This window comes from Pteropus medius, unplaced genomic scaffold (assembly GCF_902729225.1).
Source record: "Pteropus medius unplaced genomic scaffold, Ma_sr-lr_union100, whole genome shotgun sequence".
Lineage (NCBI taxonomy): Eukaryota > Metazoa > Chordata > Mammalia > Chiroptera > Pteropodidae > Pteropus > Pteropus medius.
In genome coordinates this window covers 2,932,385-2,958,858 of record NW_024341894.1, presented here as the reverse complement: position 1 = coordinate 2,958,858, position 26,474 = coordinate 2,932,385, and the positions used below count along the sequence as shown (strand labels likewise).

The 26,474-nt window shown below is 44.8% G+C and overlaps 1 protein-coding gene across 2 annotated transcripts in view; it reads right to left on the bottom strand.

The window, feature by feature from the left end:
• GABBR2 (gamma-aminobutyric acid type B receptor subunit 2) overlaps positions 1-26,474 on the bottom strand; it is a 331,972-nt gene that overhangs the window by 160,865 nt on the left and 144,633 nt on the right. For both annotated transcript variants that reach the window (XM_039856048.1, XM_039856049.1), the window contains exon 4: positions 4,206-4,307. In XM_039856048.1, coding sequence (XP_039711982.1) covers positions 4,206-4,307 — 102 coding nt within the window. The remainder of the gene's footprint in view (positions 1-4,205; positions 4,308-26,474) is intronic.

Sequence of the window (26,474 nt, the reverse complement as noted above, 5' to 3'; positions counted from 1 at the left end):
TGAGAATAATTTTAGATTTACAGAAAAATCACAAAGACAGTATTAACAATCTTATGATAGTATGGTACATTTGTTATAATTAATGAGTCAGTATTAACTCATTATTATTAGCTAAAGCTCACACTTTTTCAGATGGCCTTAGTTTTTTCTCTAATGTCCTTTTTCTATTCCTGAATCTCATCCAGGATACCACATTAGATTCAGTTGTCATGTCTCCACAGGCTCTTTTTGGCTTAGACATTTCTAATTTTTGAACACCTAGACAGTTTCAAGGCATATTGGTTGGGTATTTTGTAGAACAGCCTGCAACTAGAATTTGCCTGATGTTTTTCTCATGGTTAGATTGGGGTTATGGGTTTTGGGGAAGAAGACCACAGAGGTAAAGTGCCCTTCTTATCACATCATTTCAAGGGTATATCCTATCAACAGGACTTAACCTTGATTACCTGGCTGAAGTAGTGTTTGTTAAGTTTTCTATTGTAGAATTAACACCCCCCCTCCACCCCGCAAACTGTATTCTTTGGAAGGAAGTCACTTAACAAGTGGGTAGTTCTGCTCCATCTCTTTGAGTGTGAAATAGCTACATAAATTTGGAATTCTTTGGCATAAGAGATTTGTCTATTCTCTCCTGTCAATCATGCATATCAATATGGACTCATGGATATTTACTTTATACTTTGGGTTATAATCCAATACCACTTTTATGTTATTGCTCAAATGTCCCAGCCTGGCCACTGGGAGCTCTTTCAGTTTGCTCCTCTGACCCACCCCCTCAGTGTGAGGTAGTAGTGTTTTGAACACTCCCTTACTTTCTGGCACTACAAGATATTCCAGGATTGTCTTGACTATTTCCTGGCCCAGTCCTAGAATCAGTCATATCTCCAAGGAACCCTAATGCCTTTTCACAGAAAATGGTATTAGAAACCAAGATCTGGGTGCTAGGTACTGGGGTGCCTACTGGGGTGCTGATACTGGGGTACCTACATTTGTTTTTTATTTTGGTTTTGTTTCATTTTGATTTTGGTCCTGATTTTTCCTTAGGATCTCCCTTTTCCAGCATCTATAACTGTTATCTTTCCTCTCATTATATTGGTCTCTTTGACCATTTCCTCTGAATTCAGGAAAAGCATCTCAAGTTTGTCTTCTGTATAACTGATTTTTATTTTTCTTGGCATTAACTCTGCTTTCTACTACCTCCAATGAAAATTTTAATTCTACTATTTGCTGTTTAGTTTCCTTCCTTGTCTTCTGTACCTTCTCTTTATCTTATCCCACTGTAAACTTGAGATTTGCTTTTTCTATGAGCTTTCCAGAAGTTTCTTTTCTTTGCTCTTGAATATTTTACCCTTGTGTCCTCTGGTAGCTTTCTCTGTCCAGACTTGGTATGTTACTTACAAATTTATTGAGCAAATTAGGTTTGGTTCCAGGTGATGGAGAATAAAACAGTGACCATGACAGATAGAAACCACTGCTTCCTAGAACTTATATCCTAGTGGGAAGAGACAAATGACAAAACTAGGTAAAATGAATAACAGGTCAGATGTTGTTATGGGTTGAATTATGTTCTCCCCAAATATGTTGGAATCCTAATCCTTAATCCCTTGGAATGTGATCTCATTTGAAAACAGGGTCATAATTACATTATTAACTAAAATGAAGTCGCACTAGAGTAAGGTAGGCTCTTAATCCAACAAGACTAGTGTCCATGTGAAGACCATGTGAAGAGAAAGGGGGAAGATACCATCTGAAGCAGAGATTGTAAGCCAAGGAGCACCAAAGATTGGGGGTAACACCAGAAGTTAAGAGAAAGGCATGTGAGAGCCCCGGAGCCTTTTAGAGAACATGCCTTGCCAACGCCTTGACCTTAGACTTCTAGCCTCCAGAATGTGAGAGAATAAATTTCTGTTGTTTTAAGCCATCCAGTTTGTGGTCCTTTGTTATAGAAGCCCCAGGAAATTAATACAGATGTCCAAAGGTGAAATGGAAAAAGAAATGAACAGAAAAAGGTAGTAGAAGTGGGAGGAGCAGGGATTTAAATTTTAAATGAAACATTCAGGGAAAGGAAAAGTCTCAGAAAGGGGAACCATTCAGCAAAGATGAGAAGGAGGCACTGAGAAGAAACCAGGCAGGTTCTGGGGAAGAGCCCTCCATGCAGAGGGAATCCTCTGCCAACAGACTGAGCATGTTGCTCTTGGCTTTGCTATCCCAGGCTTATGTGACATTGGAATTGTTTCTCAGTACAGCTGCGTGGGACTGAGGAGAAATCTGGGCCCTGGTGTCACCCAGATCCAAGTCTGAATTCCAACCCCTTCCTTTCCAGCTGGTTGACTTGGGGTGAGTTCCTTAACCTCTTTGAGCCACGAGTTCCCCATTTGTAAAACAAGGATACGACATTTCCTCTATCTAAGGGCTCTGGAGAAGACTAAATGAGCGAGCAAAGGTCAATGGCTCTGCACAGGGGCCTGGCCACTTGTCAATGCATTGGAAAGACTGGCTGTGATTTTCATCTTAATATCACTCCTGCTTCTGTTGGAGTCAGCTGGTTGATGAACAGAGCATCCAGTTCCATCCCCAATTTCTTGCAGACTTTCAACTAGTGCTTCTGCTCCACACACAAAGGCTCTTTAAACTTTAAAGCCTGCAGAACTCTGCAGGGCCTCTGAGGTGCAGGAAGCTATTTCAAGTGCCCACCCTGGGGAGACACTGCATGTGGCAGGATAATGTCAGTTCAGACCAGGCCCCTCCCTCCACCCCCAGCTCCACCCCAGGTGCTCCCTGCAGAGCTGGCACTCCACCCCTCTGGGTTCTCCAGTCTCCACACAACCTGGCTTAACCCTCAGACCTACCCAGCACGGTGGGGAAGAGCTCGGGCAGATCTGGCCCCAGCTACCTGGGCTGTCAGCAGGCCCTCTCTAGCTACTGTTTTCTCATCTGCAAAGGCTCCCGAGGCTAAAATGTTAATGCAGGTGTAATATCTGCTCCCAGCCTGGTGACAAACAACTGGTGTTCTCCTTCCCTTGCTTTCTCTCGGGGCCTCTGTCTCCCCACATGTCATCTGAGGGCTTTGGAAGATGAGAGTCTAAACTGCCACCTTCTCTGACTAGTATAACCTGGGACCCACCCAAAACAGAAAGGACATATCAGCAGTTGGCATCTGGAGTCTCCATGCCAACAACTTTCGGTGCGGACATGAGGGAATGGAAGAGAGCAAAGGAAGAAGGTGACAACTTTAACTATGTCCGTACCTGCTTACAAACCCCCAGCAGCTCCCACTTTCAGGATAAAAGACCAACTTCTTAGCTCAGCATTCAGGTCTCATGGAAACTGGCTCCAAACTGTTTCTAGCCATAGCATCTTTCCCCTGGTCTCATCCCTGATACGCCAGCCTTCTGGAATTCCTTCCGACCCCAAGCGCACCATGAGCTTGGCTGTTCTGCCCTCTGATCTTTGCCCCTTCTTCCCTGCTGGGCTCCTACAGGCCCCCATTCTCTCATCCTCCATAGGCAGGCTCAAATGCTGCCTCTTCTCTGGAGCCTTGTCTGAATCCTCTCTCCGGGTGGGGTGAGTCACTTCCTCCCTTGTTCCCAGGCCCCTCTGTTCCTGATACCCCTGAGAGGTATCTGTCATCTTCACCAGCTGTGAGCAACTTGAAGGCAAGAGCAGGCCTGATGGTGCCTATGAAACCAGGAGAGGGTCTGTCACAAACAAGGTGTTTGAGAGAGTTTGTGGAATGAATGGAGAAATGACAGTTAGGAACTACTTACAACTAGGCAAACTTCTAGTTGGCCCTTTCTGTTCCTGAAGTGAGTGTCACTGGAGGGGGTCAGGAGCCTGGACTTTCAGTCCCAACAATAGTACTTCTTTGCTGTGGTTTTGGGCAAAACAGTTCCTCTCTCTGAGCATCTTCGCAACAGAGATGATGCTCACTTGTGCCCTGCTTGCCTTTCAGGCTAGGTTGACAGATATAAAATCACCAAGTAAGCTCTCCATAGCTGTGCACCTGGCACTCCAAAATTGGCCAGTGCTGGACAACAAGCAAGGGGAAAGCCAAGGAAGCCAGTTCCTGGGATCTTTTCTCCAAGTCTGAGAAGCCAAGGATAAAAGGAGACAGCCCAAACTGGGGGCTTCTTCATAGTCAAGGGATGTGGGGAAGCCCAGGGGCATGGCGTCAGTCTGTCCTTCAGGCCATGGCCAGCTGCACCTACCTTAAGCTTCTTGACACTGGTGCAAGGATCATTGGAGAAGCTCTCGGTGTCTGAAATCTCGATGTCCTCACCATACAGAACCCCAGTCAGGTCGTTTCTAACCTGCCAGTAAAGAGAAAACAGAGGTTGGGTTTGCTGGTAGCCACAGGAAAGGCTGGTTCAGAGAAGTATCCTGGGGAAGCGGCTCAAGTGACTGAGGCGATTATCTACCAACATGAGACAGGAGTGGTTTCAACCTTCATTATAAACTAGATCACCCTGTGGGGCCTTGGAGACCCCCTAACTTCATCCTGCAACTGATACACAGGCTCAAAGAGGATAGACAGGGAAGAAGAGGCTTACTAAAATTGCTCAGAAATTTCCTGGAAGAATCAAGATGAGCACCCAAGTCTCTGGAGTTTCATGCTGGTGATTCTCCATGGCATCACGCTAACTCCAAGTCAGGCTATTCAAATGTATCTTGACAGTATTTATATTTTGAAATATTTATTTGCAATATTACTTTACTTACAGGGTGAAGAAATAGCCAGGACATTCGGATAATGCAGAATAGAGGATAGAGTAAGGGGGTATGGAACCAGCTGGTGATGTTAAACATAATAACGTGTCTGCTGACACACAAAATACCTAACATCTATATGCTTGGAAAGCAGAGGGCTGAAAACTCCAACATTCACCAAGACCCGCCAGTAGTGAAACAGCCTGCATGGATGGTATAAGGAAATGGTGGGGACTGTGACAAACTGGTGACCACACGCCTCATCTAAAAATGCTATACCAGAATATTGGTCCAGAACTTCTTATTTTGGGGGGAGAAATCAGAAATCTAGATTTTTAAAATATAAGATCCCCCACATTTAAAATGATGATACTATTTTGAATTTTTTAAAAAAGTAAGGACCAAACTGAATAAATATGAAGTCTCTCTCTGGTCCATGGATGTGCACTCTCTGACATAAAGCAACAGAAACTAAATTGTGTGTTTTAGTAGAAAGAACCAGGTGAAGATTGTAGGACCCAGATTCTATGTCCTGCTCTGTCGCTGACTTGTGACCTTGGCTTCTCTGTGTGACCCTGACCCTCTCAGGGCTTCAGTTTTTTCCTTTTTAAGAGGTGACCTTTAAAGGCCCTTCTTGTTCACACCTATTAGGATGGCTATTAATGAAAAACAGAAAACAGTCACAGGTGTTGATGAGGATGTGGAGAAATCGAAACCTTTATGCACTCTTAGAGAATTACTGTATGATCCAGCAATTCCATTTCTGGGTATATACCTAAAAAGTTGAAAGCAGATATCTGCACACCCATGTTCAAAGTAGTATTCACAGTAGCCAAAAGATGGACAACCCAAATGTCCAATGATAGATGAATAGATAAACAGCTTGTGGTTTATATATACAACGAAATATTATTCATCTTTAAAAAGGAATGAAATTTTAATATATGCTATAACATGAATGAAACTTGGAGACATTATACTAAGTGAAATAAGCCAGATATAAAAGGAAATATATTTTATATTTCTACTTATATAATGTACCTAAAGAAATTAGACAGAAATTAGAGCAGTGGCTACTAGGGAGAATGCAGAATTATTGTTTAATTGGTACTAAGGTTCTTTATGGGATGATGAAAAAGTTCTGGTGGTGATGGTTGCAAAACAATATGAATGAACTTAATGCCACTGAATTGTCTACACCTAAATAAAAATGGTTAAAACGGAAAATTTTGTGTTATATATATTTTACCAAGATAAGAAAAAGCACTTCTTGCTTCAACAATTAGTAGACCCTACCAATGTATATGTCAAAATTTTAAAAATAATTTAGACCTGAATGTCAAAGGATGGTCACTGGGAAGCCATCACCACGGAAGGGAGAGAAGGGGCTTCAATGGGAACTGCTGAATTTTATTTCCTTAAAAGAAATATGATGCCAATAGGGTAAAAAGGTGAACATTTACTAATTCTGAGTAGTGAGTCCATGGGTGTTTGTTATTCATTCTGTGCTTTTCTGAATGCTTGAACTACTTTCTGATAAATGTTTTGTAAAAAGAATGAAACAACCACAGTCAGAGTGAAGCTTGTCCATCCTCAGTTTTTACTTCTATTTTGATTGAGAACTAGTTGATTGGGACCTAGTTGTGTGAAAAAAAAGTTGACTTTGACATTACATTAAATTTCCACTGCCTCCAATCCTTTCTGGACGCAGTGGGGGCCTGTTATCTGTTTTGTGTGTGAGGAGGGTGTTGTGTGGCAACAATATATTTTTTTTTAATTAAGTTTATTGGGGTAACCTTGGTTAATACGATTATATAATTTTCAGGTGTACATTATAATTTGACATCTGTATATTCTATTGTGTGTTTACTACCCACAGTCCAGTTCCCTTCAGCTACCATATATTCGACCCCCTTACCCCGTCTAACAACAATTCTTAAACGCAGAAAACGTGAAAACTTGCCCCTGCTGGAAGGCAATGCCGCTCAGTGCACAGGCTGCTGGGCCCACACAGTCAGGCCCCGGCTCTCTACTTGCATGCCACCCAGCTTTAGGAAAACTAGAGCTCTTGAATCTCAGTCTTTTTACCTCTAAAATGGGGGCAATACAGCAAGTAACTCACAGGGTTGTTTCAGGGCCCAGAAAAAACACTGAGGACGTGGAATGGCTTTGTAAACTCTAAAGTTCTTTACATTGCCTAAAAGCTGAAGGGGTCATTTCCATGCACAAGGCAAGGCATCAAGGACCATTCAGTGGTTTGTGGTATCTATCTTCGTGTAATGTGTGCTTGAAAGCTAAGTACAATTAAGGCAGATTAAATATTTTATAGGTGGCCAGAACTCAAAACGAGACCAAAATACCCTAGAGGTCATCTCATCCTGCCCCTAATTTCACAAGTGAGGAAACTGAGTTGTGTCTCCCAGTCTGGGGCTCTCCGCACACTCCTAGGCTGGCTCTTTTGGATCCTGCCAGATGTGGATAGTTCCCGAGGCCCAATGAGCCAGAACGGGTCAGAACAGATGGTCGGTGCCATCGGCCACTCACTGCTCATAATTTCAGCACAAAGAAGTCTGTGCTCAGCTCGAGTATTTATTCTAATGGACTTTGTAAGGAAAAGCAAATGGAAGAAACTGATAATGTACAGTATTTTAAAATAACCAAAGCATGGAAAAGAAATAATGTAATTGATCATCCACACGAGGGAAAAAAATCCACACCCTCGCATGTGGATAGAAGGACCATTCAGTGCACTGGTCAAAGATTTACTAGGTAAATTTGAAAAATACCATTTTTTCCTTCTGGAACTGCAAGTCTCTCTTGTTTAACAGAGCCAATGTCTTCTGGCAGTTTGCTGTAAACTGCATTTCTGCAAAGGGAGTCCTATTTTTTTATTTACCTCCATTATAAAAGCAGACATATGTTCTGGAAAAGGAGTAACCCTTAATTCTCAAGAAAATACACACACACACACACACACACACTCAAGTATAGCCAGGATCCTACTGGGGGCCTAATCTACGTATTGGGCACAGGGAGGGAGCCACCAAGGGTCAATTTGCTGAAAGGCCCTGGTCATCTTGGGAGGGAGGAGGAGAGATGGGCACTAGTGGGCAGGGAGGGGACAGAGAAGAAGGCTGCCCCAGAAGGGAGGGCCAAGGCTGCCAGGGGAGCTAGGAGGACCATGAACAGGGGCCCCTGTGTTGGTAAAAGGGGTATTGGGAGGGCCTTGGGGTCAGCTTACAGGGCTGAGGTTGCCTAAGGAAGAACTCTGGAGCAGTGAATAAGGGCCCTGGCCACCAGAGCAAATCTGCAAAAAGCCTAATTCACTTGGTACCACAGAGAAGAACAGGTGGGCCAGAGCCCCAGGAATAAATAATCTGGGATGGGCTTGGAGGTGAGAGCTGTTGACTTTCCCCACCAATAACTAGCATGAACTGTGGAAATGAAGTTGTGCCAGAAAGCATGTCCCTCAAGCAGTGGTTCTCAAAGCGTGGCCCCTGGACCAATAATACCAGCATCACTGGGAACTGGTAAGAAATGCAAATTCTCGGGCCCTATTCCAGATCTACACAATCAGACACTCTGGGGTGGATTCCAGCAGTTTGTGTTTTAATCTGCCCTCCAGGTGATTCTGATGCACCCTCGAGTTTAAGACCCATTGTCCTAAAAGAAGCAGGAGAAGGTCATTGGCATGAAATGAGAAAGAAGAGGAGACCGGCGCAGACCACAAGGACCTCATAATTCACTTGAGAGAGCCTGGTCTTGAGCCTAAGCACAGCGGGAAGCCATTACAAGGTTTCAGGGAGGGAGCGGCACGATTAGAACTGTGTTTTAAAACGATGACTCATGCTGCCGTGAGTCCACTGAGGGGCCAGAAGCATGAGGGAAAGAGGAAGGCCAGCGAGGAGGCTACAGAATCATCCAGGCGAGAGATTCTGGAGGCCGGATGAGAAGATGGTGTGGAGGTAGCAAGAAGTGACCCACCTGAGGATACATTTGTACAACTAATCTGAATTAGTTATCTATGGCTGTGTAACAAATTGTCGCAAAATTTAGTGGCTTAAAACAAGAAATACTTGTTGTCTTACATAGTTTCTATGGTCAGGAATGTGGGAGCAGCTTAGCTGGGTGGTTCTGGCTCAGAGTCTTTCATGAGGTCATAATGAAGATGTTGGCTGGGGTCGCAGTCACCTGAAGCCTTCTGGACCGCATATTAGAATCACCTGGGGAGTTTTTAAAAAATACTGATGCCCCGGCTACATCCTAAACCAATTAGAGTCTCTGGGATAGGACGTAGGCATTAGCAGCTTTAGAGCTCTCCAGGCACAGCTAAAATTGGGAACCACAAATTTTAGGGGTAAAAGCAACAGAACTGCAGGCTCACAGCTGGGTTGCCAGCCTGCCAGAAAGCCTCCCAGGTCACCTATCCCCACCTTCTCCAGGTCCAGGGCACCATCCTCCTTTACAGCTAGGACTCCTCCCCTGCCCTCTGCTGCTCCATCCAATAGTTATGTCTTATCTTTAATCCCTAGATCCTTCTGCTCCTGGCCCTCAGCACTATGAGCAGAACCTGACCATGTCAGAAGAGAGAATGGAGAGGAAAGGAGGGAGAAGGGCATGAGAGAGAGAAAAGAAGAAAGGGAGAAGAGAGAGGCAGAGTATTATTATAGCCACAAGTTGCCAGGTTCCACATGTGTCCCAGGTGGGAAGGCTCTGACCGAGCAAGTGACATGCACAGTGGAGGCCGCGGGCAGTGTCAGGGACCCCAGGACACTTGGCTTCTGTTCCCTAGACATCGGTCCCAACACTACACCAGCTGAGGAATCATCCAGAAAGGCAGAGATCTAGGAAAAGATGGGGGAGAACCAGGTCTGCACCACATGCACTTTACAATTCTTTGAAAATTCTAATTAGGTTAGAAATGAACTTGAGAGCAAAGCGAATTCTCAGCTCTCCTATGGAAGCGAGGTAACCTACTTTGTCATTCAAATGCTCTGGCTATATATAGCTCGGGATTGTGCTGAAATGTCACTCCTCTTACCTGACTAAAGCGTATAATTATAGATTTACTTCTATTCATTCATGAAATGTGTCTTCACTTGATTAAACAGTTCATTCAAGTAAAATCTATTAAAATATAGAACATGTTAAAATGTGGCTTGTTAGAGACAGAGAGCACCGCTGTCGTTAAATGCTAATTAGGATAAACAGGCATTTGAAACATTCAAATCTTTGAATAATTCAGGTCACTTTTACTGGGTCTAGAGCTCCCCAGGAACCGCCATTAATTTAAGCTAATTAAAAAAATTAGCCTGGAGAAGAGAAGACCAAGGTAGGAAGTCATGGCCAACTTCGAATGTGAAAGGGCTGTCAGGTGGCCGAGAGAGCACCTGGTTCTGGGCGGCCCCGTGGCAGAGTGGGGAGCAACAGGTAGATGGTTCAGGAAAGCAGACTTTGGCCCTAAGCCAAAAAGAACTTTCTCATGAGGGAGGAGGCTGCCTTTGTAGGTAGTGAGCTCCCTGTCATCAGAGGCGTGCAAGTAGAATCTGGTCAGGATTCTGTCACCACCAATTCTTGTAGTTCCAGGAGAACAAATGTTTCAAAATTCCACCTCACCCCATTCTTTGCCTTTTTGAATATTATAATTGCTGAAGCAGCTCTCCGCAGCTCTGAAGTTTTTCAAAGGTTTGGGGCATGTATTTAAATTCCTGTAGAAACACCTGTGTGCTTATATTTCTACCTTTCCAGACCTGATGAGCTTTCATTGAAGAAACTGTTCCTTTTGATTAATGGAGCCATTTAGTTTTCAGATTTCTACAAATAAGAGCTCTTAATGACCTATAATTGAAGTTTAATTTAGTGAAAAATTTTTAAAGGGCAAGTACATAAATAAACATGTATGAGATCTATTGCATATATATAATACTTCGCGTGGGCGGCACTACCTGTGAGTATACATGCAGCTGCACCCCGTGTGAAGACTACACGTGTGTGTGTGTGTGACACTTGCATGTTCACACTGTGGAGCCTGTGGGTTGAATGATGACCCCCCCCAAAAATGTCAAAGTCCTAACCATCAGAATCTGTGCATAGGACCTTATTGGAAAAATGTTTTTGCAGATGTTATTCATTTAAGGATCTTGAAATCCTGCATTATCTGCGTAGGCCCTCAATGCAATCAGTGTCCTCATAAGAGAAAGGAAGAGGGAGATTTGGGACACAGAGACATGAGGAGAAAGGCCATGTGAAGACAGAGGCAGAGATTGAAATGATGCAGCTACCAGCCAAGGAACACCTCAAGCCACCAGAAGCTGAAAGAGGTACAGAAAGATTCTCCCCGAGCCTTCAGAGGGAGCATGGTGCTGCTAATTCTTTAATTTGGGATCCCTGGCCCCCAGAACCGTAAGAAAATGAATTTCTGTTGCTTTAAGCCATCCAGTTGTGGTGCTTTGTTGCAGAAGGTCCAGGAAATGAATAGATTTGGGGCCTCCTGAGTCCTGGCTGCTTGTTGGTCCAAACCAGGATCCCACAGAGAAGCCTGGGCTTTCTGTACTGTCCTCACCTCACGTCACAGGTAAGGCTTTCTAAAGGGAACCCTGGCTTCCCTCTACTTGATGGCCACTTGTCCAGCTACTTATCTTCGGCTTTTCTCACTTCCCAAGAGTTACCAAGAGCAGGAAAACAAGTGGAGGACCAGAGCAGCAGCGGTGTCATGAGACGCGGGGGTCCGGGTGGAAGTCTGCCAGCCTAATGGGCCTCAGTGGAAGTCTCAGGAGCCACTGACCTTGAGTTGACTCACAGAGCTGACCATGAGGACTGGGGCTATTCCAGCCACTCCCCAACTAAAAGGGGAAGGGCTTTGTGGGATTTCTAGGATCCGGTGTTGTTGCAGGAATGCAGTAGGTGCTCGAAACTATGAGACGAATGGACAGACGTGTGCATACTGAGGATGCATGGCATCTGTCCAGGCTGAGGGGTAAATATTCTAAGCCCAGAAGAGTTCATGCTGAACCTTGACCCAGTCTTGCAGGAATGAGGCGGATGCCCAGGGACTGGGCTGCATGCCTTGGCCTAAAGATGAGGTCTGCTGATGCAGAGACTGGCCCCAGGGACAGTGCTGTGGTGCTCTGTGGGTACCCCTGGGGGACCCATGGGGCCTGAGGGCAGGTGGAGTTCCTTGAGAACAGTTCTCTGCCCTCCTCACAAGGGTGTGGAGACCTGCGACCTGAGCCCTGTCCAGCCACTCAATCAAGCCCTTATGACAGTCCCACATGCTGGTGGCTGTCCAGCCAACCTACATGGCGGCTTGGAAGACGGACCCAAATGGGTGGAGCCGGCCAGGAGCAGACAGAACCCAAGACGCAGGACCCACCCAAGGCATCTCTGTCTTCCCTTGCAGTCCTCATTGGCCGCCCCGCATTCCGGCAGTCCTTCAATGGGAGAGCCTGCAGGCCACAGTCCTCTCTTCCCTGGCCCACCACTTGCTCCTCAGGAGCCATCTCCCAGAACCATCTCCCACGCTGCAGGTCAGGAACATGCACTGAATCCACCTGCATGGGGGACAGACAGATGACTCAAGGGAGCTAGGGGGTCTCTGGCTCACAAATTCCTCTTCCCCTGAGCCAGCCTCCCACAGTTTTAGAAGTTCAAAGGCATCTTAAGTGTGATAGACAGAATAATACCCTCCCCCTCAAAAAAGATGTCCACGCCCTCATCCCTGATATGCATTACCTTACATGGCAAAAGGGACTTTGCAGAGGGATTAGTCGAAGGATCTTGAGATGGAGAGACCTGTCGATTATTTGGGAGGCCCAATATAACCACTGGGGTCTTTATAGGGGAAAAAGGGAGGGAGGGAGGAGAGTCAGAGTGTGAGAAGGTGAGAAAGAGCAAGGATGGAGAGAGATTTGTTAAAAAGAAACCACATTGCTGGCTTTGATGATGAGGATGGGGCCAAGGGCTAAGGACCGTAGGGGGCCTCTAGAAGCTGGAAAAGGCAAGGACACCGATTGTCTCCTAGAGCCTCCAGAAGGAACCAGTCTTGCAGACACTTTGACTATGGCCAGGTGAGATTGATTTTGAACTTCCGTGCCCTAGTACTGTAAAATAACAAATCTGTGCTGTTTCATGCCACTAAGTTTGAAATGATCTGTTACAGCAGAATATGAAACTCACAATCAGTTTGGACCTTGAGGTCCCCTACATCTTCAAAAACCCCCTGGCACAGGAAGCCTTCCCTCATTCCCAAGCGAGCAGTGACCGCCTTTAAAATCCACATCATGTGCTCAAGGCCACTCTCTCTGGCTAATCAGAAAATGTTCTGAGAGTCCAAACTCTGAACATTGGGGACCCAGAGCCCAGCACAAGGGCTGCAGGAGGAGGTACGACCAGGCCCAAGACCCTTCTTGGATATGCACAAAAAGCCCCCTTGGACACCTCAGCCAGCAGCCTTCCCTTTGCCCCCCGTTTTCCAAGGATCTTACCACTCTGCTGGCAGTCAGTGAAGTCAGGTTACACCAAGCTGTGGGGGAATTAAATTAGCCATCAGAACCTCATTGCTTTCCTGTGACAAAGTGCCTAGTGCTCTAATTGCAGCAGACTCATGGGACCAAACCAATATTTACAGAAATACTCAGATATTAATAAAACAGGGATATTATCCAGTTAAGATGATGAATACAAATCTCTATAGGAAATCAACGAGATGCAAAGTGGGCCTCTGACACCAAAATAGAGGAGGGCTATTAGAGAAATCACACCTGAGAGCATTCAAGGAAGCAGAATACAAAATCGCTACATGCCTTTCTGAGCCCCTACTGGGGGACGCAGGGAGCCACACAGACAGAAAGTCCAGGCCCGTGACACACCCCGCCTGCACATCCCGAGGCGCTGTCACCGAGACTGAAGGACCAGCGTGGCACCTGGGCCTCAGGGGGAAGGGCTAGGACTAGTGGGGAAGCCACCAGGAGGTAGATTTCAGCTCCCTCAGAGGCAGAACTTTCTTTGAGAGTGATCCAAGGACAGGAGGGCCTTCCCCAGGTGGGAGTGAGCGCCCCGTCACTGCAGGTGTGTAGGCAGAGGTGGGGTTGCTATAGAAGGGATTCAGGCATTAGACAGTGCGGCAGAAGAGACTGCTGGAACCCTGAGGAAGGTCTCGGACTCTTGAAGCTGTACCCCAGTTATGAGGGCGCAGACGCTGAGGGCTGCCCAGGCGGTACGTGCTCACACCCCAGCAGAACCAGGTCAGTTTTAGGTAGCTCGATAAGCTGGGGAGGCAGGTAGATCTGAGTGTCCACCTCTGACTTCATGTGGAACTGAAGGACTTCTCAGAGCCCCTGGGGCAGTATGGTCATTTTTACGTACAGCTTTCCTCAGCTTTCTTTCTAGTTCTACGTCCCAAAGTGAGTTCTCTGGCTCTTACTGTGGTGTTCCGCCCAAAGTCCTATGGCCCTAGGATTTGAAGCCCTCCTTCTTTGCCTCCACTGACTCCCTCATTCCTCCAGGACTGCAGATTTGGGGTATAGGTAGCGAAGTCATAGGTGCACAGTGCTCCCCTGAGCCCACTTCTCTTCCTTCCCGTCCGACCTCTCAGTCCAAGACCCCAGGGAGCACCCTGGCTATAGGGGACACAGCAGAATCACTCTGCAGTGAACTGTGTTCGCTCGAGAATCTTATGAAGCACATGCCAATACTGTCCTCATTTTATAGATGAGGGACCTGAAAAGTTAAGTGACTTGCCCAAGGACTTACAGTTAGTAAGCCAGAGGGCTGAGAGTCACACTCGAGTTTCTCTGCTTCGGGAATTCTGGAGGGTTGAGTGGAGGGAGAAGAAAGGAGGGGCTTGAGGGTCAGCACTGATCCCCGGCCTGGGTTCCGGCAGTGATAGGACCAAAGAAGGGCTCATATACTTGAGTGTCTCCCCCAGACTGAGGGGCCTGGAGGGTTGGGACTGTGTTGGGACTTCTCCAAGTGCCCATACAGGACACAGATCAAGCAATTAGGACATTCGGGAGAGAGAAGAGAGTAGAGCTGGGCATATCAGGGGTAAGGCATCAAGATCAGAGAGTAACAACAAAGAGGAGGAGGGCAGATGCCCGAGATGCACTTCAACTCCTGGCTTTAAGGTCACTGCAAAGGGAACCCCCTAACCAGCGGACAGAGTTGGCACTGCCATCCTCACACCCACTCCCTGCATGTCTGAGAGAGGGGTAGAGTTCAGAGCATCACACTCAGGCTGCTACACACCAACCCACCAGCCCCAATTAGACATCAAGGGAAACTGAGGTCCCACAAAGGATAGAGACTCACCCCAAATCACACAGCTGTCCAGGGGCAGAGCTGGATTCAAACCCAGTTTCCTGCCTCCCAGACTGATGCTGCCCAAAGCCTGGTCTTTCACAGCAGCAACAGAACCACAACACCCGCCCCCCCTCCCAAAGAGCCACCAGCTGTAGCCCTTCCAGGACCTTTTCCCAAATCCCAAGATAGGAGCTTCTCAAGCATAGTGCCCAGCCGGGTTCCTTGGTGTTCCTGCACCAGCACAGAGCCTGTCACAGAGCAGCCATTCAGCAAACACTACACAGAACTGAAAATCCTGACATCGACCACCTTGGATTCAGCATTTTTAAGAGCAATGTCTCCCAAACCTGATTGTGCATCCCATCTCCCTGGGAGCTTTGTGGAAATATAGATTCCTGGACCCCAACTGAGAGATTCTGACTGGTATGACAGGAGGGGGAGGGAGACCAGGAATCTACGTTTGTATAAAGCATCCTGGGGTCTCAGTTACACATTCAGATTTGGGGACCACTGGCTGAGTGACACCCCAGTCTTTCTGGCCCTTTAGCCTAAACTCCCTCATTCTCAAGGACCCTATAATGGATACTATGGTGCACTGCTGGAAACTTCCATTCTCCCAGCTGCTGGGAGTGTTGGCTACTGACAGCTCACAGCTGGGTGTCTCCCTGGGATTTGCTCTTGACTAAAAGGGCAGCCTCATCCAAGATCACAGCCCCTCCCCATGGCAACCCAAACCCAGTCACTAGCCCACCCTTCTTGCCTTGGGTTGACATACCTCAGAAGGGCCATCCCAGGTCTAAACACCCCATGAACTTGGCTGAGCCCTCTGTTTCAACTTCATTTGGTGTCAACTTCTCCCTCTGCTTTATGCCTTCCTATGGGCATTCCCCTCAAAACCTCCTGCAAGTCTCAGAGTTCCTTTCCTGGAAACCTGACCTAGGCCACGCTCGGCTCAAACTGGGACTTTGTCCTTCAGTCCTTAGAAGACGCTTTCTGTGCTGAGAGCGCGTGGACAGCTAGGAGATGCACAGCTGCTTGCCTTGGGGTTCTGTGAGAGGACCCTCATAGTAGCTTGGACCAGTTACGTCCTTTTGACTCAAAGACTTTAATTTCTAAACTTATTGAAAGTGTGACAAAAGGAGACAAGTGAAAAAACTACCTATATTTTCGATACATTAACCCAACTAATATAATTTCTCGTGTCAGTTGCCTTCGCCTACACCCTCCAGCCCGTTCCCCGATACTGTTTCTGGAATTTGATTTTTATGAACAGCATCGCTCGAGCTCCATTGTCTTCTGACTTCCAGGTGGGCTTGACCAATGGGAGGCCCCAGCAGGAGTTCAGAGGGCGAGAGAAGGAAGAGCTCAGGTTATTTCTCCCATCTGCTCCCTGGCTTGCATACAGCCCCTGACAAGTGGTCCCTCATCCAGCTCCAGGAATGCTGCTTCCTCCCCTCGTCCTTTAGGGACTGTCGCCACTGACGGTCCCTGGTGCTGCAAGAGGAATTAGGCCTGGTTGATTCCCTGGTCCTTCCCAAAGTACTTCCTTTAAAATAAACTTTTCTCACTTCAACTCTCTAGATTGCCATCTGTTTCTTGCCAGGACCTGCAGGTATATATATCTATATATCTATATCTACCTATATCATCTATCTACGTATATTTCTATATATCTGATACAACAGGTATATATATCTTTAAGGTAGAAGTTATCAAAATGTAATTTTATATCCTGATTTTTTTCACCTCACATTTTATCATATACCTTTATAATTCATTTTCACCACTGACCACACACAGTAATCACTTTAAGTTCCTGACTTCTGCTCTCTGTTTAAGTCCTGCTCACGGTTTAAACCCCACTGTAAACAGCCCAACCTCCATGAAGTCCTTCTGGATTTTCCAGCGAGTTGTGCTCACCTCTATGAACACCTTCATTCTCTGTTCCTCCCTCCCAGACCTATGCTTTTTTGGAAGAACTGGGACGTTCCTCAGATAATCCACACCCACAGCACACAGCACAGTCTCCTCGGCGCTCATGCAGGTGGCTAGGGGAGAATATCAGGGCCTCACAGACTGATGGAGAAGAGCAAAGCTGTCAACAGCATCTCCAAGGTCAGGAAAGACAGTCTGCCTTTGCCCTGGCTCAGAGCCCATGGAGCCAGCCCCAGCCCATAGAGGTGCTGAGTGTGTGTCCTGGGAGGGAGCTGGTGGGTCAGGTGAGCCAGCCACGTCCTGGGGTGGACACTGCAGCAAAGTGCTGAGCAGACCAACAGCCTGGGAGCGGGGCCTGAAGTGTGCTAAGCTAAGCAGTTTTTATAATGTATCTTCCTAGGAGCAATATCCAGAGAGTCTGGGGAATAGGTGTTCACTCTGCAGAGTGCAAGAGGAATTTTCCAAAGGGAACCAGAATCTGGAGGCACCGGGGTTATTGTCCATCTGCCCCTGCCTAAGCTCCTAGAGGACATGAGACCCTGAGTTGCTGTTCTTTTCCAACATCTTGGAATTGAATCTGGCTCAATCAGCTGAAAAGGAATGAGACCTCAAGACATCCCATTCATCTGAGCATCACTTATACCTGCTGCCCAGCATTCTGAAGAGGCCTGAGAAGCAGCTGTGCTTTATCTGTATCAGAGGGTGTCAAAAAAGATGAAGGGTTCTTAGGTAAAAATGCTGGAATGTTCTAGAAAGGAAGCCACAAAGCAAATGAAGGCTTCATATGCCCATGAGGGCAAGTAACAATGCCTATTGACATTTACTGAGCACCCTTCACGTGCAGAGCTCCTCACATATGTCATCTCACTCCTCTAGACCATTGATATCAGCTCAAAAGATATAATTATGACCAGTTTATGGGTAAGTAAAATGAGATTCAGAGATGTTGAGTCAGTAGCCCAAGGTCACACAGTGAGGAAGCAGTAAGCTGAGGATTTAACTTCAGGCCTATTGCTTCCCACAGCTCATGCTGTAAACCAGGGTTCAGCAAACTTTTTCTTTTAGGCTTTGCCAACCATACAGTCTCTGTCACAGCTACTCAACTCAGCCTTTACATTGCAAAAGCAGCCAGAGACAATGTGCAAATGAATGGCTGTGGCTGTGTTCCAATAAAACTTTCTTTACAAAAATGAGGCTGGATTTGGCCCATTGGCCCACAATTGTAGACCCCTGCTCTAAACCCACAACAAAGAGCCCCTGTTTCTATGTTCCCCTCTAGGAAGGGAGTGAGAGAGAGGCAAGAGGACAAACTGGACTTAGGTGGCTCTATATTGGAATGCAGTCTATGCCCCCAGTGGCTGGGCCACACCAGGAGAGCAAGGAAACTCTCTGAGTGCTTTTCTCACCTGTAAAAGGGGCATAAACACAACTTACCTTAAGGTTGTTAGAAAGATTAACATAAGCTAATACACGCTAAGGGTCTACCATGGCTGAAGTTCAGTATGTGGCAGGGTTTATTATCAGAGGCAACATAGTCAAGAAGAGGAGGTGGAGGAACCATGATATGAGATCGGGAGAAGGGAGGGAAGTGGTGCCACTGGAACTAAACTCCAACAGGTGTGTTTTTGCACAGAGGCTGGTTACTTTGGGCTTTCTGCAGAAGAATGTTATTCCACACCCATGAGACCCCTGAAGGGAATTCACGAGGACCATGGTGGGAGGAATCTTTTCGCCATCCCCGGAAGGAGCAGATGTGTGGTGCTTGGTGACTCCCCATGGAGGGTGGGGAGGCAGCTGTTCACAGACTTGATATGGCAAATTGTGTGACGTGCTGTCTTCCCAGGGCGGGCAGCCAAGCAGCGATATGGGGGCCTCTGCAACCCCCTCCCCCACCACTTGCTGCCCACGTCTGCTGATTCACGCGGGAAGGCCTGGGTGTGCCAGAAGGTATCTGAAATCGCTCTCCAGTGAAACACAAGTCTTTAGAAGGAGAATGGGGACTTGGAGACCGGGGGACGGTTTCTTCTCTGTTTCCACTTTCCAAAGGTCATGACTTTGGCATAGAAAGGAGGATGTGGGGAAAGTCCATTAATATTGCTGAAGGCCAGGATGCGGCTTATGATACCAGATGAGAAACCCCTTGCAAGGGATGGCACTCACTGCCCCAAGGCTGGCGATGCCATGTTTGCCAGGAGAATTACCCCTCTGATCAAGAGGACGCTAAACTGAAATTTGAGAGGGAGAGAAAAAGCGCCCAGGAAAAAGTACAAAACCAGATACGATGAGGGCCAATATACATGAGGAATTTCAAAGGGGTTCACAGAAAAGGAAATGCTCATGAATTGTCATATATCTTTATACCAAAGTAGAGAGTATGGAAAACAATGTTAACTATGAAACTTTTGGGAAAGATGGTAAAGCTGAGCACAGATGTCCAACTCCCACCTAAGCTACCTCCTTCTGAAAGTGACAGAAAGGACCAAGGCAGTATAAAAATAGGGGGAATCTGCTTCAGCATTGGAACATAGGAAAGAGTGCCATCAATATGCCACCAACTTTGAGGAATTTCTGCTAGGTACAGTGCCAGTGAAGCCAGATTGAAGCTTGACTCACAGCTCTTCTTCCTGAGAAAGCAGTGTGGTGCTGTGCGGAGGGTAGATGAGCTCAGAGGACCAACCTCACAGCTTCCGATGGAGAGTGAGTGCAGGAGGAGAGGCTGGGCCACGGGAGGAGTGCGGAGCCCATCAGAGGGAGCCTACCTCTCATGTGCATCCCAACAGCCTTCTGTAGTGCCTGGGCTGTTAGACCCAAGAACAGGCAAGCCTGCTTTCCCAGGATAGGCTGGGGTAGCTCCGAGACACAGCAGGCAAGAGAACAAGGGAGAGGCCAGGAGGAACAGTACACATCTGGAGCAGCTGTGCCGACGAACTGGAGAAGAAACACCGGCAGCACAAAATGGCCCCCTAATGCCTCGGGCTGCTCGTCCCTGCCTGGTAATGTGAAATTTAATCATCTAGTCTTTTGGATTAATATGCGAGGGGAAGAATATCAAGAAGATCTAGATAAAACAATGCGGGGGCCCCAGGTTAACTGACCCATGCTATAAGCAAATATTAGGTTGGAGAAGACCTGAAAGGCACATGGAACCTGAGAAAACTTTCTGCAATATAAAGAAAGCAAACAAGGAATGCAAACAGAAGACACCACTTCTAAAAGGATTCGCTACAGGAATGAGAAGCAAATTGCAGTGTCTGTTTTGGACTTTAAGGAGGTTAAAGAAAACCTGGCATCTAAGATGTAAGAAATGCAATATGCAATAAAAGAGACGAAACTAAAAGAAGGCTGGCAGAGTTAAGATGATAATGATAGGAAATGAATGATATTATGAGAATTTTAAAGAGCGTTAGAAGCATTAAAGAGCAGAATTTAATAGTGGAAAGTCGATCGATGTTATGGAGGACAACATTGAGATATTCTCTCAGAATGTAGAGAACTAATAAAAATGCATATATTGTGAAATGACTACCACAATAACTCTAGTTAATATCCACCACCTTTTTTTATTGTGATAAAGACTTTTTTTATTGATGAAAACTTTTCATATCTACCCTTTAGCAACTTTGAAATATATAATACAGTGTGGTTAACTATAGTCACCATGCTATACATTTCATCCCCAGAACTCATGTATCTTATAACTGGAAGTTTGTACCTTTCGACTGCTTTCACCCATTTCCCTTACATCCCACTCCATGATTCCATTTATATGAAATGTCTATGATAGGCAAATCCATAGATACAGAAAGTAGATTTATTATCAGGAGTTGGGGGGAAGGAAAATGAATGACTGCTAATGGGATTGCTTTTCGGGGTGATAGAAATCTTCTGGAATTAGATGGTGGTTATGGCTGCACATCACTGTTTGTAAAACCATTTCATTGTATACTTTAAAATGGTTAAAATGGTAGATTTCTTAATGTGAATTTTTCTCAATAAAACAAAAAACAAAATAATCTTCAGTAGCTTCTCAACTGACTCATGTCTTGTAAGAGCCAAAATCCCACCTACCTACCCAACAAGTGCTCCACTTCCCCCTCACCCACCCTGTTCCAGCCATAATGTTCCCCCGATGTGGCTCCAGCACCACCAGAGAATTGCTCCCGTTCCAGAACTTTTGCATATGCTGTTCTCTCTGGAACCCTCTTCTCCCAGATAGCCTATGACTGACTCCTCAGTGCCTTCAGGCGTGTGTTAAATTGTCGCCTTATCTTTGAAGCTCTCCTTGACCTCACCCCACCCCTCATGGCATATCCTATTTCTCTTACGCTACTTCATTTTTCCCCCTCGCATTTATCATCATCTGACATATTATACATTTGTTTATTATTTTTATCATCTGTCTCTCACACTAGAATGCAAGCTTCATGAGGGCAGAGACTTCGTTTCATTCACTGATGTGTCCACAGTGCCTTGAACAATGCCTAAGACACGGTAGGCGCTCAATAAATATGTATTAAATGAATGAATGCATTACAGAATGAATACAAGGAAACCGATGACTATAATGTGTCACACTAATAAAGCAAAGGAAAAAACTGCACAGCTATTGATATAGGTTCTCAAAAGACAACTGATTTTTCAGCACACATATCTGGCTCGAACATTGAATAAATAAAAATATAATATCCCTTAACATGATGCAGAATATCTAACACATTTCACATTTCCAACAGACATCATATCTTACAAACAGCATCCTCATTACAGTCAAGAACAAGACAAGAATATCCATTATTATCACGCTTTTTAAATTTAACTCTAGGATGTTTAGTGAATGAGACAATAACAAATGAGACAATAACAATATATATGGCACATATATATTGGGTGGGTTTGTTTTTTTTTGGCACTGTTCTAAGCCCTAAGTACTTTGTATCTGTTAACTATTTTAATACTTACAACACCTGGGGGACTCTGAGTATGTCCCCATTATCAGGGACACAGAAGAGTTAAATAAGGTGACCCAGCAGGTAAGTAGCTGGGCTAGATTAGAACCCAGGCAGTCCTTCCCTTCTAACCACTATGCAGTACCCCCTCAGAAGAAATCATAAAGATAAGATGCTGTTTACGCTGGAAAATGGGAAGCAAATTCATTCTTGCTCCAGATGGTATCGTTGTCTACTTAGAAAACCCAAGGGAATTAAGAGAGGAAACACTACCAGGAATAATTAGAATTGCATATGACGAGTTATAAGATGTATATACACTGATCAGTAGCTTTCCTATATTCCAGCAATAACTACTTTTAAATGTCAAGGAAAATAAATTCCATTCCCTAAGGCAATAAAAATACTTGAAAATAAACCGAACATGAAATGGAAAGAATCTATATGAAGAAAATGACAAAATTTTACTGAAGACCCAATAAGAAATTTTGAATGGAGAGATGTTCTAGGTTCATGAATAGACAGACTTGGTCTTATAAAGATGTCAAATGTCTCTCAAATTAATTCTGCCATTACTGAAATTCAAATAAAAACATCCACCATATTTTTGGAGCCCTACCAAAATTAAATTGGTGAAAATAAAGGCAATTGTGAAAAAAGAAGGGAAGACCGCATATTACTCATAATCAATGGAATTTAAGTGACAGGCATCACTGCCAGGCCGAGCTCATAAACACTTTCCTTGGGACACTACTCCACGGTTGTTTCCTTTCCAGCCCTCAAGAGGAACTTCAAAGCCACGTGCTAAAGACATCCGGACTTCAGGCAACTTGAATCCCAGAAAGACTCAGAATGAATCTACCACACTAAATTCTACCACACTGTGTCTAACTTAGAACTTCAAGAAATAATATTCAAAACACTGGGATGCCAATTTCAGAATAGATAGATCAATGGAACAAAATTTAAAAACTCAGGAATAGTATAAAGCCACACTGTTCAATACGATGGCCACTGGCCATATGTAGTTACTGAACATTTGAAATGGCTAGTTTCACATGGTGAAATGATAAATTTTTGATATACTGCATTAAGTGAAACATTATTAAATATTATTAAAATTATTTTTACTTACATATTTTCAGTTTTTTAAATGTGTTCAGTAGAAAATTTAAAACCACATAGGCAGCATGTATTATGGTCTAAAATATATATAAAAATACAGTATATTATTTTCTAAGGGTAAAATTTAGGATAGGTATTTTAAGTGAGCCAGGGAAAGATATACTAATTAAATTCTGGAAGAATTATTGAATGACTATGGGAGAAAGAGAGAAAAAAGGTCTGATATTTCAGGTCATGTACTGGAATTCCAGATAAATTGAAAAATGAAGTAATAAAAGTACTAGAAGAAAATGTAGGTGAATATTTACAAAATTGTTGGGATGGGACGAGCATTCCAAGCATAAAATTAAGTGTAAAAAATGCTCTTGATAAATTTGACTACATAAAATATTAAAATTTTCAATGTTATCAAGTAACATAAAAACCAAAATTGAATGTCACATGAAAAATGAGGATATATCTACAGCAAATGTGACAAAAGGCTGATATTTTGTAAAGAGCTCTTATAAATCAGTTAGAAAAAGAACACTCCAATAGGAAAATGTGCCAATAACATGAACAGCCGATTTACAAAAAGAGAAACAGAAATGAAAAAGATTCTTAGTAAAAAAAATTCAATCATAGTAGTAATCAAAGAAATGCAAATTATAATAGCAATTGCCAAGGATCAAAAGAGAATAATATGCAATGTTGGCAATGAATGCTCTCATATACTGTTATGAAACTAAATTGGTATGATCTTTCTGGAGGACAATTTGGCAATATGTACAAAAGGTTCTAAATGTGCATACATTATTTCTAGGAATTTATCCTCCAAAAATAATCAGAGATGTTCACATAAAAATACAAGTATGAGTTTACTGCATTATTGTTTTGTAATCAGAAAAAATTGGCAACTATCTTCACATAATGGGAGCTTCCTTGAGTAATTATGGCATATCCATAGGGCAGAATTTTTTCAACAGGAAAAAAACGGCAACAGAGAATATATATATATATATATATATATATATATATATATATATATATCTCATCATCTCATGCACACACACACACACACACACACACACACACACACACACACTACCTCCTATTTCAGCCGATTCTCAAAATGCTTCATTTTTTTAAAGAAAAAATCTCTAACAGTTCTAGAAAACAATTAAGAAGACCATCAGTGGACAGAATATTTGCAGCACTACTGGCATATAGGAAAGAAAGGCACAGATTATGGGGAAATTAGACTGGAGGAAAACACAGTTCAAAACACATCAGAAGGGGCTGTGGTACAGGTGGGAGCAGTTCATGGGGTCACTTGGCTCAGAGTCAACAGGCCATTACGAGGCACAGTGGTAGAGAGTATCTGCTGGCTTGGGAAAACAGTCTCACTGAACTGCTAAATTAAAGAAGCCATTTCTACAGTAAGAGCAAGTGTTTGTTTATACATGTTCACTTACATGCATTGAAAAAACTGCCAAGACATATGTCTGTAGATGTTAACAACGACCTTTCAGTGGGTAGATTATGATCCATTTTTAATTTTCCTTTCTGCTCCTCTGTGTCTTCCAAGTTTTTTGCATTGAGTACGTATCAATATTATGGTTAGAAAACAATAATTAGTATTTTAAAATAAGAAAATAAAACTAAAAACAAAGAGAACTTGACATTTTTATGTAAGAAAGTAACTACAGTCTTATTATTTTTCTTTTGAAGTACTGCAGCGACCTCCTGGCTGGCTTCCCAGACTCTAGGCTGCTCATCCCAATCTGCCCTCAGGATTGCTACCATCTCTTACCTGCTAATAAAAAACCTTCTGTGACTCCCTAACTGCTGACAGGTAAGGTCCAAACACAGAGGCATGCAAGGCCTTCAACATCCTTCCTTTCTCTCAGCCCGTTCTCCCACTTCTCCCCCTGCATGCTGAGCAGCCAGCCCCAACAGACTATTCGCCGGTTCCTGAAGGCTCCACACATCTTCCAGCTCCACAACTTTGCTCATGTTGCCTGGCGCTACCCAAGCCTGGCAGATGGGCCCTGGGGGGAACCGCAGCCAGAATCTACCAGAATAGCTCTGGGGACCTACACACTACAAGATGCACCGCCCCGTTAGCCAAATATCTTGGGAAGTCTGGTAGGAGCAAGTGTAGAGGGACAGAGATTCAAATCTGGCAAAATAATAAAAATTAAAATTAAATGCAGAATCCCATGGTGAAAATTCTAGGAGACTGTGAGGAAGTCCCCTTGAGACATGGGTTGGTTGGTCTGTATATCCACCTCCTTGCATCTGTGGTGAGGGTGTGGTAGGGGGAGGGTAGGGTACTGGCCCAGGCCCGAGGCTTCATCCATCCAGGGGTCCCTAAACTTCAGTCCCTCTTATTGCACCCTTTAGAGGCAATTTCACTGTGTAAGCACACCGCCTATGTGCTTGTTAGCTCAGTATTTTCCTTTAAACAGTCACACTTTTTAAATGAGGTTTCCATCCTAAACAATAACATCCATGAAGTACAGTTTTGATGAACTAGTTATCTTTTTTCCTCTGGTGTATAATAACATAAATGCACAACTATTAAAATTGTACACAAATCATGTCACATATACACAACACCCAGGGAAATAATGGACCCCCCAAATGAGAAAGAGGCTGCCACAGGCCGGGTCTCTCCCAGAGCACCGAAGAGGAAGGGATGCTTCTTGTCTGGGGGCAGACTGCCAAGTCACCTAAAAGCATTAGCAAATTCTTCAGAAAAAAGTTGGGGCACAGGATGGGGCACCAGGACAACTGGGATTAAGATCTGATCATCAAGAGTCCCCTCCTGCCTTCTAATGATAGAGGATCTGTGGATATGTGGGTCGCCCAGGTGATCCTGCAGCTGGGAGCAAAGTCAAGGACACAGAGCAAAGGTAGCTCGGCCCCTCTGGCATGCCAGGCTCTTTTCTCAGATAAGGTGGGCTGAAGAACACAGAGGCCTCAGTAGAAGTCTTCCCACTCCTCCAGTATAGGTATTCTCAAATGCCAACATGCTGGGCCCCACTCCAGAGGGTCTGATTCAGGGGGTCCGGGGTGGAGCTCTTGAATTTGCTTTCCTAAAAGTTCCCAGGTGATGACACTGATGCTGCTGGTCCAGGGACCATACTTTGAGGACCGCACCTCTAGAGGATGGGATTTCCTAACCCCAGAAAGAAGATTCTGAAGTACTGACAACACAGAATGAACCTCCTAGGACAACAAAGTCAAGAAAAATCACTCACACACAAACTACAGTGTGTGCATTCCCAATGCCCAACACTGAAGCCACCAAGAGGCAACAATGTGGCAGGTCTTTGGTCACTGCCGGCTCCAGGAAACTTTCTACTGAGATCTCCAGAAGAATTCCCACCAATAAACAATGTCGCATCCAGAAAAGGTTTAGTTAAGAAACAGCAGCGTGGCTTGCTCTGAGTTCTGCGGAGTGTGAACAGCCTACATCCC